The sequence below is a fragment of the Pantherophis guttatus genome, chromosome 4, assembly GCF_059756535.1.
Source record: "Pantherophis guttatus breed Tessera chromosome 4, ASM5975653v1, whole genome shotgun sequence".
In the NCBI taxonomy this organism is placed as follows: domain Eukaryota; kingdom Metazoa; phylum Chordata; class Lepidosauria; order Squamata; family Colubridae; genus Pantherophis; species Pantherophis guttatus.
Window position 1 is genome coordinate 110,259,787 of NC_142066.1, and position 12,577 is coordinate 110,272,363.

General features: G+C 39.7%; 1 protein-coding gene across 17 annotated transcripts in view; it reads right to left on the reverse strand.

The window, feature by feature from the left end:
* Positions 1-12,577, reverse strand: part of RARB (retinoic acid receptor beta) — a 559,406-nt gene that overhangs the window by 10,859 nt on the left and 535,970 nt on the right. For all 17 annotated transcript variants that reach the window (XM_087892554.1, XM_087892559.1, XM_087892553.1 and 14 more), the window contains one exon: positions 2,849-3,025. In XM_087892554.1, the coding sequence (XP_087748680.1) occupies positions 2,849-3,025 (177 nt within the window). The remainder of the gene's footprint in view (positions 1-2,848; positions 3,026-12,577) is intronic.

Here is a 12,577-nt window from a genome sequence, read left to right on the forward strand (position 1 = left end):
TAGAGAAGTGTGTGCCTTTCCAAATCATGTCCAATCAATTTAATTTACCATTAAATGACTCCATTCAAGGTGTAGAAGCATGGCAGCAACAATCAAGAGAAATGGGAGACACTAGAGCTAAATTTCACGTGTCGTTGCAAAAGGTCTGAATACTTATGCTAATGTGATATTCCAGTTTTTTCTTTTTAATAAATTTACAGGCATTTCTAAAATTCTGTTTTCACTTTGTCATTATAGAGTACTGAATGTAGATTAATGAGAAAAAAATGAATTTCAATAACTGTAGATTCAAGCTGCCGCACAACAAAATTGACAAAAGTGAAACAGGTCTGAATACTTTCTGAATGTACTGTATCTGTAATCAAGAGCAACCTTTTATCTTTAGAGAAAGTCCTGCAAGAAAGAACTCTACCATAATTAATCCCATAATGCAGAAGTGGACAATTTGAACCCCTAGTTTGAAAGAGAACCATAGTTTCATTTCATGTGTTTTTTTTTGTAACAATCAATTTAGACTTCTCAGCAAGCAGAAGAGAGATAGGGCAGGGGAAGAGAAAACAAGCATAGAAAAAAAAAAGAAATAAAAGGAGTGATCAGAAGTGCATAAAGCAGGAGTGTCAAACTCGCGTTGTCATGGTGTCATCATGTGATGTATTGGGACTTTTTTCCCCTTCGCTAAACTGGGTAGGGGTGGTGCCAGCATGTGATACATCTGGCCTGCAAGTTTGACACCCTTGGCATAAAAGGATATTCAAAAAAGTAAGAATGTCATGCCTACCTAAATAATTCTACTTTTGGCCCCACCTAAATAGTGAGAACATAAAGGCTCACATGATCAGATATACACAAGAGAAATGTCTCATTTCCTCCAGAAAGGAAAGTTGTCCAAAAATGCTAAAAATGGCACATATCTACATGAGATATATTACCATCTGTGCCAAAAGCTTGGTCCAATCCAGTGGTGGGTTGCCCCTGGTTTGGACTGATTTGCAAGAGGCAGTAGTAAAACTGGCAGGAGGCCTGCCCACCGCCTGGATGTCATCATCAGCAATTTGTGCATGTGCAGAAGCAAGGCACCCACATGAGCAATCCCATTGTGAACCAGTAGTAAAGATAAGTAGAACCTACCCCTGGTCCAATCCTGTCTGGGATCCAGGATGGTCCTTGAAGCAAGGGGAAATTATAGATGATCATATCTGGCTGCTGATAAATGTTCCGGGGAATGGCAAGCTGAAAATAGCCTCTTAAGAGTGAAGAGTTGGAGAGAAGTTAAGCTACAAAAACTCTTTCTTAACCTTTATTTAAAAGAGCCATACCAGCAGTAATATAGTAACCATTTATTAAGCTACTCTGCCTCTCAACTGCAGTTCAACTTCCCACTCAGAATTCTTCATCAAGCATGCTTGGAACTATGCCAGATTTTATAAATCTGGCATTACTTCACTGTGTTATATTACAGCAGCATTAACTATGGCAGGCATGTAATTGACAACAGATAGGTCTGTCTTGAAGAAAAAGCATAGACAATAAAAAGAAGACTAACAAATATGAAAGCCTGTATGAAAAAGGACTCTGCTAGGTGCATCTTTGAGGTGCACATTAATCTCCTCTTGCCTCTTTTCTTCTCATAGTCTTGTAGTAGTGGTGGTAGAACTTGCAAGAAAAGGAAAAGAAGCTACAGTACTTACCATATTCCCCTCCCTAGGATTTTGTTTGAAGTTTTCAACCAAACTTTATAGGTTTCTGGCAACATAACATTATTTTAGTGGGCAATGTTCCTGTACAAACCAAACTTCAAATCTACTTAACAAGAGGCAATCCAGATTTTGGGGAATTAATTCTTTATTACTTACTTTACCCTAAACCAAAGATAGGAAATGTATGGTCCTTCAATTGTTGCTGGAGCCTCCCAGCACCGTTCACCATTGGCTATACTGGCTAGAGCTAATGATATTAAGGAACATCTGCAGGGCCACAGACTCTCCATTCTGTCCTAAAAAAATGATTAATCACATGCACATGAACTCTCACAACACTTATTAGGGATCACAAATGTATATGATAGCTTGGAGGCAAGTGTCCCTGAACTTAAAAAAGGGAAACATTTTGGATCTTAGTGCTACGAATTCTGAACAGAAAAATTACATTCCTCAGTTCTGCAGTATTTCTCTTTCTGATCCTTTTGTTTGCCTCTAATCATGGGAGAGGAAAGAAGAAAGGCATTCAGTTTTAATTTCCAATTGTTTAAAATTGACAGAATCTCTCCTTTGAACTTGATTGGATAAATACAGGGAAATTGGGAAATGGCTAGTTACAGCTCTTTTGAGCAGCTTTTGTTTACTAGAGCAAGCTATGAGAAATACCATTAACTGCAAGAACTTATTTTAGTGTGAAGCAGGTTCCCTGCCTCAAATGAATGTTCTCTCTTTCACCCTCCACCCTCCCTCTGTTCACACACACACACACACACACACACACACACACACACACACACTCTAACACACTCACACAACAATACTGTAATAGGAATTAAAGTGACAGCCTCCTTTGTTCCCAAGATTGCCTCTGCTTCATTTAAAAGCGTGCTTGCCTGACTATGCTGGAGTGTATGGAGATGAATATGAAGAGGCTAGAGAAAACAGTAGTTTGCTATTGTTCTTGCTAGTTTGTTTGCTGGCAGTGATTTTTTAAAAATGCAAACTTTTCCATGGCACATGCCCATCCCCTCCAAAGGTTGTTGTGCCCATTATCTTTCTATTACCAGTATTAATCAGCCAGACTCCCCCTGAATACACTGCTTATTGGAAGCAAAAGTCAACAGAATACTGTAATGAGACAAGTTACATACCAAAATGTCCAAGCAAGCAGCCTTAAGTAGTGTGATCTGGTCTGCAATTGTCAAACTTGTGAAACCAGGCAATCGTTTTGCAAATTCCACTATTTTAATAATGCACTTTGTTGCAAGTTCACTGAATTTGTCCCAAAGCCCAAGGTCCAGACGAACTCTATGGTCCGCACTAGAGTTCTAAAAAGAACAAAATGAATCAATTGCTGTGACAAAATGTAGTTGAAACAAAGACCCGCTAAAAATAACTTATCTTAACAATTTCAGTATCAGTGAGATTTGTGGTTGAAATCATTTTGTTTTTTAATCTTGTCTAGTCTTTCCTTATATACTTTTCTTGTACTTATGATTAAAGGCTATATCGTCCAATGGGTAAAATAAATGACAGCATTTCTAAAGATTACAGATCTTCTTTTCCCATTTGGTATACAGTGTCTACTCTGAAATCCCACCCTTTACTGTCAGAACTGAGGAATTAATTATGTGTAAGTAGAAGAATGGTTTCCATGTGTGGGGGAAAACAGCTTCATTTTGCAGAATACACTTTCCATACAATGTGATCTCTTTTCACATGCTTATAGGTTCAGCAAATTAGTAGTTCAAGTTAGCCTTTCTTCTCTATGGCTCAAAAAGCTTTTACATCTCTGAAAAAAATAAATTTATTATAAACAAAAGAAGAACCATTTATTATGCAGAAGAAAACAATTAGGAATTCCTTTTCCTTTCTCCTTGCCAAATATGGTATTGGATAATAATCTCTTCTACCCTGAGTTCAAAGTTCTTCATTTACAAACTGTTATCCACTGAGAAAATATATGCTAGATCTTTACTTAGTACTATGCATACGTTGGTGCAAGTTGTACCAGTTGAATTTAAATCAAGGATGCATAACCAAGAGAGAGGGAGAGCATAATGGGAGACACATATCCCCAAGTGGGTGAGACTATCAAAAGCCAAGTCTGATTTATTCACATTAATTGTAATGAAAATTAAATCAAGTAAACATAGTTACTAAAGTTATTCTCCAATATATCTTTCTATTGGATTAGATTAAAGTATACAATTTGACAATAAGTTCTGAGAAGGCTTTAGCAGTCACCTCCAAAGCTATATAAACTATATTGCCCTGAGATTCAGTCTGCTTTATAAATGTTGAAAAATTGGGTAATCTGCCCAAGCAGCATCCTATGAAGAATATTTCAGTGTGTGATATCTAGATATTGTCTGCACCTACAAAATAAAAAATGGAATACTTCTAGTTTTGACTAAAGTCAGTTAAAACAAAAATATATTGTTTCCAAAAATGAATTATTATGGAAATGAACCTGAGTAGAGAGGATAGATATAACCAAACAGTTAGAACAGGAAGTATCGCTGAACTATACTTTCAGGAGTTCAAAACAGCATGGTCAGCAGGGAGGGATCAGGGATGAAATCCAGAAGGTTCTGACAGGTTCTGGAGAACCAGTAGCAGAAATTTTGTGCAATTTGGAGAACTGGTAGCGGAAATTTTGAGTAGATCGGAGAACTGGCAAATACCATCTCTGGCTGGCTCCAGAATGGGGTGGAAATGGAGATTTTGTAATATCCTTCCCCTGCCATGCCCACCAAGCCACGCCCACCAAGCCACACCACGCCCACCAAGCCACATCCACAGAACCAGTAGTAAAAAAAAATGGATTTCATCACTGGGACGGATGTTGGGATTGTTGTTCCCACATCTTGTCCTAAAGTACTGAGGTCAACTAACTACTCCTAAAATGCAGCAAGAGACTCCTTTCTATCATTTCTGGTTCCATATAGAGCAGTGGTACCTAACCTTTTTGGCACAAGGGACCAGTTCCGTGGAAGACAATTTTTCCACAGACTTGGGGGGAGAAGATGATTTCAATTTTTCTCACTTGGCTGTCAGTCACCTCCAGCTGTGCAGCCTGGTTCCTAACAAGTCATGGACTGGTACCAGTATGTGGCTCGGGAATTGTGGACCCCTGATATAGAGCATTCAATGTAGTGAAAGATTAGGAATGTCACAACTGCCCCTTAGAGATAGGACAGGATTGACCCAGGAGTGCATCAATTACATAATACCTGAAGAATAAACATAATGATCAGACTGAGATTTGAAAGGCTTAGAAAAGATACAAATACAACTAATGATGAACCACAGTCTGAGATGCAAGAACTATTTTAAAACAAACAGAAATTTTCTATGTTTTTTCTGTTTTACGTTCTGGTTATATATAAACTCTTTTTCTGCGAGTTTATTTTTCTATATTCCTTATGCTGGTCTTTTGACCATAACAATAAACTACACTGACCATAACAATAAACTACAAATTACACTAAGGTAAATTGAGACGAGAGTCCATGTCTGAACTGTCTCTTAGATCTTTTTTTCCTCATTTTTAAACATAACCCGAATGATTTGTCATATGCAGGAAAAATATATGACACCTATCCAGAAGGTAAAATAAAATAGTACTAAACACGTATTTCACTTCTACAGTTTCCTACATATATTGTGCAGAGAATTGAATTCCAATGTTGGATCTTATCCAGCAGATTATATTCTAGAGGTACAACATGACATACCGGGGCGGGGTAGGGTGTTAATAGGTTTTGTTTTGATGACTTGATACATTCCCTTTTCAGGATTCTGCATCCTATAAGTATAAAGATTTACTTTATATTCTTTACATCATTGGTGAAATGCTGTACATGGTGGGTTGGGACGGTGGGAGATAAAATCAAGATGTGTAGTGATTTGGGCTGTAATTAAATACAATAGCCAATTTATATCCACTTTCCTAGAAAAATGTCAATGAAGACATGAACACAGCCCAGCCTAGAGCTTGAAATTTATTCCACAGTAGGACATCCATCTGGAAAGAAGTTGTTGCATGAAACCAGCTAGTGTGAATGAAATGTTCAGCAGGATCTTCCCAGATCTCTTTATCATGCTGCCCTACCATCCATGCAAGAAAGTTAGATGCATCTGTGTCTGAACCAATGACTAGCAGCTCTAACAAAGCATAAATCTAATTTGATTATTATGCAAACTGATGAGAAAAGGCCATGAAAAAAGCACAAAGTTACCTTGTTGCTTTACTGCCCTGCTAAGTCAAGAGAGACTACAACTGAAAATGGCTAGATGCGTCATAACTATGGGAGCTTTAGACAGAAAGCATTTGTGGCTTTCATTTGGTAATGGTCATTTAAAAGTATCTCTAGAAATATAGTTTTAGTAATTTCCCTCCATACCAGTAGTGGGTTCCACTTACCTTCGCTAGTGGTTTGGAACTGTGAGCACGTGTGTCACTTCTGTGCATACACAGAAGGTTCTGCGCATGCATAGCGCATCTGTGATGATGTCCGGAAGGATGGGTGGAGCCTCCCGCTGCCGCCACTACCGGTTCACCTGAACCAGGATGAACTGGTAGAAATGTACCATTGCTCCATACCAAATGATAAAATCAAGTCAGCAATGTCATGCCAGCCAAATAATGAGGTAGGAATAAAGCTGGAAAGCACTCTAGTCCTGTTTTTATTAGTAAGAAAGCACAAGCCTGTTGCACTGCCATTTGATATTTAGATTTTTTTTGTTTTAATTTTTCATTTAAGCGATGTCCTGTCTTTTTTGCCACTATTTGCTGCACCTCTTACTAAAAAGAGAAAGACGAGATCACAGAAAAGAAAACAACACAATGCACAAGAAAAAAAGATCTTTCTTTATTTTCAGATTTTTAAAACATTGCCTTTATTACTTTATAAGTAACTCAAGGCAGTAAACATACATAAAATCCTTCCCCCTATTTTTTTTTTTTTTTTTTGCACAACAACCCTATGAGGTGAGTTGATCTGAGAGAATGAGTGGTCCAAAGTCACCCAGCCAGCTTTCATGACTAAGACAGGACTAGAATTCAGTTTCCTGGTTTCTAGTTTTGTGCATTAACCATTAGACCAAACTGGCTTTTCTTAACTGATTTCCACTTGCCCAACACTGAGGTTTAGATTAAGAGGAGATGCAAATTTTTGAATCTGTAAACTGAGTCTGACCAGCCTTTTTTAAATTGGCTAATGATTTGCTGGGAATAGCATGATCAGTAGGGCTGAAAAAAGACATAAGTAGGGTCAGAGCCAAAAGAGCACACCCATGCTTCGAGAAGTCTCTCTCTCATTTACTTTTGAATCAGACCATCACCCTATGTTATGTGGTATGTAAGATTCCTAACTTCTAGACTTCCCTAAGGAAAAAAAGGTGAATATTGATGATAGGAGATTCCATTTTTTTTGTTAGATTTATATACCACTTCATGGTGCTTTACAGCCCTCTCTAAGCGGTTTACAGAGTCAGCCTATTGCCCCCAACAATCTGGGTCCTCATTTTACCGACCTTGGAAGGATGGAAGGCTGAGTTAACCTTGAGCCTGGTGAGATTCAATCTGCCAAACTGCTGTCAGCCAGTGATCAGCAGAAGTAGCTTGTAGTACTGCACTCTAACCACTGTGCCACCATGGCTCTTAGGGGATAATAATAATAAATAAATAATAAAAATTAATAAATAAGACCAATCTTATTTCATTATTTGACAAAGTGACTAAATTAGTAGACCAGCGAAATGCTGTGGACATCATATATTTAGATTTCAAGCAAGGCTTCAACAAAGAAGATCACAACCTACTTCTTGGTAAACTAGAAAAATGTGGGATAGACAGCATCACCACCACATGGATTAATGATTAATGGTACTACATCTACATAGAGGGAAGTAAGCAGTGGGGTACCACAAGGTTCCGCCTTACACCCAGTACTCTTTAATCTCTTTATACAGTAAATTACTTACATGAGGGAATAGAAGGGGAACTCATTAAATTTGCAGATTACAATAAGCTGGCAGGAATGGCGAACAATCCATAAAACAAGCTTAGGATCCAAAAGAATCTTGACAGACTTGAACAATGGGCCCTATCCAACAACATGAAATTTAATGCGAAGAAAAGCAAGGTTTTATACCTAGGCAGGAAACCCAAAGGTACAAGTACAGATTAGGAAAAACCAGGCTAAAAAAATGGTAACAGTGAGAGGGATCTTGAAGTCCTAGTGCGGGTGTCAGCAACCCACAGCCCGAGAGCCGCATATGGCTCTTTGACCCCTCTCCTGCGGCTCCCTGCTGACCCGATCACGCAATCTGCTCTCCGCCTCAAGAAGGCACGAGCCTCTCCTCAGAGCCGCATGGCTGAAGCGCCCCTAGCATTTTCTCCGCACTGCCTGCGACCAGCTGCTTTTTGCAATTCCACATCCTTCGCAGGCAGCTCAGCGCCAGCTGTGGTCCCCTTCATGTTGGCTCAGGAAGGAGGGTAATGGGGAGTAGAAGCCATCGTTGCTGGATGCAGGGAGGGAAGAGCTCTAGCTCTACTGTGCAGCATGGCTCTTCTGCGCAGTGCGGCTCTCCTGCGCTGCACAGCCAGTTACTCACCTCACTGCACAGTAGCGGCAGTGGGAGGAGGAGTTGCTGTCCCCACTGCCGCCACCATCCCGGCCCAGGAAAGTGTTTCTCCTTGCACGTGTGTGCAAGAAAGAGATGAGAGACAGAAAAGGAGAGAAAGAGAGAGAAATGATAGAGGGAGAGAATGAGAGAGGAAAAAGGAAGAAACAATTGAGAGAGAGAAGGGGGGAGAGAGAGGGAGAGAGAAATGAAAGAGAGCTGGAGGGAGAGAATGAGAGAAAGGGAAAAGAGAGGGAAACAAATGAGAGAGAAGGGGAGAAAAGAAAAAGAAAGAAAGAAAGAAAGAAAGAAAGAAAGAAAGAAAGAAAGAAAGAAAGAAAGAAGAGAGGAGGGAGGGAGGGAGGGAGGGAGGGAGGGAGGAAAGAAAGAAAGAAAGAAAGAAAGAAAGAAAGAAAGAAAGAAAGAAAGAAAGAAAGAACTCTCTCCGATCTATGACAAAAGCAATGACAAGCTAGATCTCTTGCCAAGAAAACTGCAGTTTGCCAGAAGGCACAAATTGGAAGCAATTTTTTTTTTACTAAGGAAATAACAGAGATGGCAAAATGTATTATATTGTCAAACTCAAAAGAAATCAAAATATATACACTATTGCTGTAAGAACAATCTTGCCAGCTTCTATTAACTTAGAGTTCACTATGAAAAGATTACACAGAAGCAATTTCTCACAATTAATAACTTTATTTTGGATTTGCTATCGTATTCAATGAGAAAGAAAGAAAAAGAAAGAAGGGAAGGGAAGGGAAGGGAAGGAGGGAGGGAGGGAGGGAGGAAGGAGGGAAGGAAGGAAGGAAGGAAGGAAGGAAGGAAGGAAGGAAGGAAGGAAGGAAGGAAGGAAGGAAGGAAGGAAGAGAGAGGGAAAAGAAAAAGAGAAAAAAACAGAAATGACAGGGAGGGAGAGAGAGAGAGAGGGAGGGACCCATTTCCCATAGAAAACACCGAGATACATGAAAACTGGGTAGGTGTGGCCGGGGGGGGGTTCATGTGACTGGGTGGGAGTGATGTTGAGTTGGCCACGTCCACCCAGGTTTTGTGGCTCCCGGTGTTTTCTTTTCTGTAAGAAACAGGTCCAAATGGTTCTTTGACTGTTTAAGATTGCAGACCCGTCCTAGTGGATGATCACTTAAACATGAGCCAGCAGTGTGTGGCAGTAGCAAAAAAACTCATACAATTCTTAGTTGTATAAACAGAGGCATAGAATCAAAATCACATGAAATATTAGTACTGTTTATAAATCCTTCATAAGATCACACCTGGAATACTGCATTCAGTTTTGGTCACCACTTTATAAAACCATGTTTGATCACTACATTATAAACCATCTTCATAAAAAAGATACTGAGGCTTTAGAAAAAGTGCAAAGAGCAACTAAGATGATTAAAGGTCTGGAGACTAAAACATAGAAAGAATGGTTGTAGGAATTGGGTATGGCTAGTTTAGAGAAAAGAAAGACTGGGGTGAGATATAGCAGTATTCCAATATTTGAGGGGCTGCCACAAAGAAGAGAGGGTCAGCTGATTTTCCAAAGCATCAGAAGGCAAGTAAAAAAACAATGGATGAAAACTAATCAAGGAGAGAAGCAACATGGAATTAAGGAGAAACTTCCTAAGAGTGAGAACAATTAATCAGTGGAATAGCTTGTCTTCAGAAGTTGTAGGTACTTCATCACTGGAGGGTTTTAAGAAAAGACTGGACAGCCACTGTCTGAAATGGTATAGGGTCTCCTGTTTGAGTAGGTGGTTGGATTAGGTCCCTTCCAACTCTATTCTGACTGATTAACTGATTGATTGGCCCCTGTCACTTACGGTATTGTTTGTCTTGCCCACCAAATATCCAAATATTCACTTCAGAGTTTTTACACTACAGGTAGTCCTTGACAGATGACCAAAATTGGGACGTGATTTGGGAAAGTTGGCAAAGCCCTACAAAGGAGATTCCATTCTTGCAATCCTTCTGAAGCCTCCTTCTGCAAGTCTTAAGTGATTTGGGAAGAAAACTACTTGGAGAATGATGCATGGTAGCAAGGGTGAAATGCTCCCGGTTCAGACCGGATCACCCGATCCGGTAGCGATGGTGGCGGGTGGTTCGGAGAACCAGTAGCAAAAATCCCTGCCCCCCCCCATCCCAGCTAAGCTGTGCGATCATCAGAGGCTGGTTTTTTTACTTTTAAAAGCATTTTTTCCTGCAATCTCTTCAGCCGAAAAAATGCTTTTAAAAGTAAAAAAAAAAAAGGCCTCTGATGATCCCATGGCTCAGCTGGGATCATAAGAGGCTTTTAAAGGCATTTTTTTCTGCAACCTCTTCAGCCGAAGACGTTGTAGGAAAAAAATGGCTTTAAAAGCCTCTGGCAATCCCAGCTGAGTTGCCTGATCGTCAGAGGCTTCTAAAAGCATTTTTTTCTACAACCTCTTAAGGGTGTAGAAAAAATGCTTTTAAAAGTAAAAAAAAAAAAGTTGGCCACGCCCACCCAGTCACATTACCCACCACCACCAAGCCACGCCCACAGAACCAGTAGTAACAAATTTTACATTTCACCACTGCATGGTAGCCTTAGTAAGAAAGCAACACCATTCATAAGCTAGGCATGGCTATCTGTGGCTGAAAAAAAAATCAGCGAAGGTAAGTGGGGCATTTTACCTATGTTGATGGGCAAGATAATAGGTCAAGGTCTACTGGGCCAAGAAAAGTTTGCAAACTGGTAGGTAGCAGGTTGTGACTTCCCAAGCCTCAGCAGCTTTCAATGTGCTGATGGGTCAAGTAGCGGGCTGCAGCAGCTTTGTGCATGCTGGTAGCCAGGTTGATAGCCAACATGGGGGCAAAGTTAGGCATGTGGGAGAAGTTGTAACACCCCTGCAGTATAAGTGTGAGCTGACTGCCATTAATTTTATCATGTGTGCAAGGGCACTGCAACAGCCCTAATTTAGGCAAAGATCTTAAGTCCCTTCATTCAGCACTATCGTAATTTAGAGCAGTCACTGAATGTATGGTCATAAGTCAAGGACTACCTGTACATCAAATTGGACTTTCTGAAATTCAACTGGTTTGTGACATCTAATCATAGACCACAATCAACCAGAGAAATAGGTGTGCTTCTCAACTGTTTTATCAAATATACACCCTATCTTATTAGAGAAAGAGGAGATTGGTAATTCACAATAGAAACTTCAAGATGCCAGAAAATATCTGGTTTCCCTATGAGATTCTGACTCCCACAGTTGAATCAGACAGAGAAAACAAAACCTCATAAAAACTCACAAAACACTGATGCTCATGTACAAATCAGGTGAAACAATGTTCACATTTGTGATGTTCAGTTGCCTTTTGGAAAAGAAGCACCTTTGGACAATGTTCACTTATAGAACCATATTTTTGGGAGGAGTATATATATACCCATGCATAAAGTGTTTCAATCCTTTCAGAATGGATAGTTTCCCCCCAGCAGCTATTATTGAAGAGCGATATCAAAATATTCCTTTTGAAGAGACTGGGTTCATCTGTGGAGGGATAACTGAAATGATGAAATATATTATTTCATATTGTTCTCTCTCTAATGCACGCTCACCATGCATTATTATGTCCAGTCTTCACTAAACATCCTGACTCATTCTATCTTATGTTATTGCTATCTGATCAATCTGATTTCATTTTGTTGTCCACAGCTAAGTATTGCTCTATAGATAGTACCTTAGCACCTCTTCCAATTTTTAAAAAATATTTTAGAAGGTTGTGTGTTTTTCTTTTTATCTTAATTAACTGCCCCTACCGAAGTTAAGCATATAATTCAATCCTTAAAGGCCGGGAAGGCCCCTGGAGAGGACTTGTTGTACCGGTGCTGGTAGCACTGTTTACTTATATCGATAAAGTAGGGATAATCCCTGAAGGGTGGAGGTTAGCTATAGTTTTTCCAATTTTTAAGAAAGGTGACAGAGCTGCCCCATCCAACTACCGACCCATCAGTCTTCTTAATATAATTTCAAAAATGTATACGAAACATCTCCTAAATAAAATAGAGGACTGGTGCTTGGATAAGGAAATTCTGGCAAATGAGCAGGCAGGTTTTAGATCAGGTAGGTCTACCATAGACAATTGTTTTGTCCTTTCCCACTTAATTAATAAATACAAGACCCAGGGGAAAAAGCTGTATACCGCCTTTATTGACCTTACTGCTGCTTTTGATTCTATAGATAGGAACCACTTGTGGAGGAAACTACAAGTTATGGGGATGGACC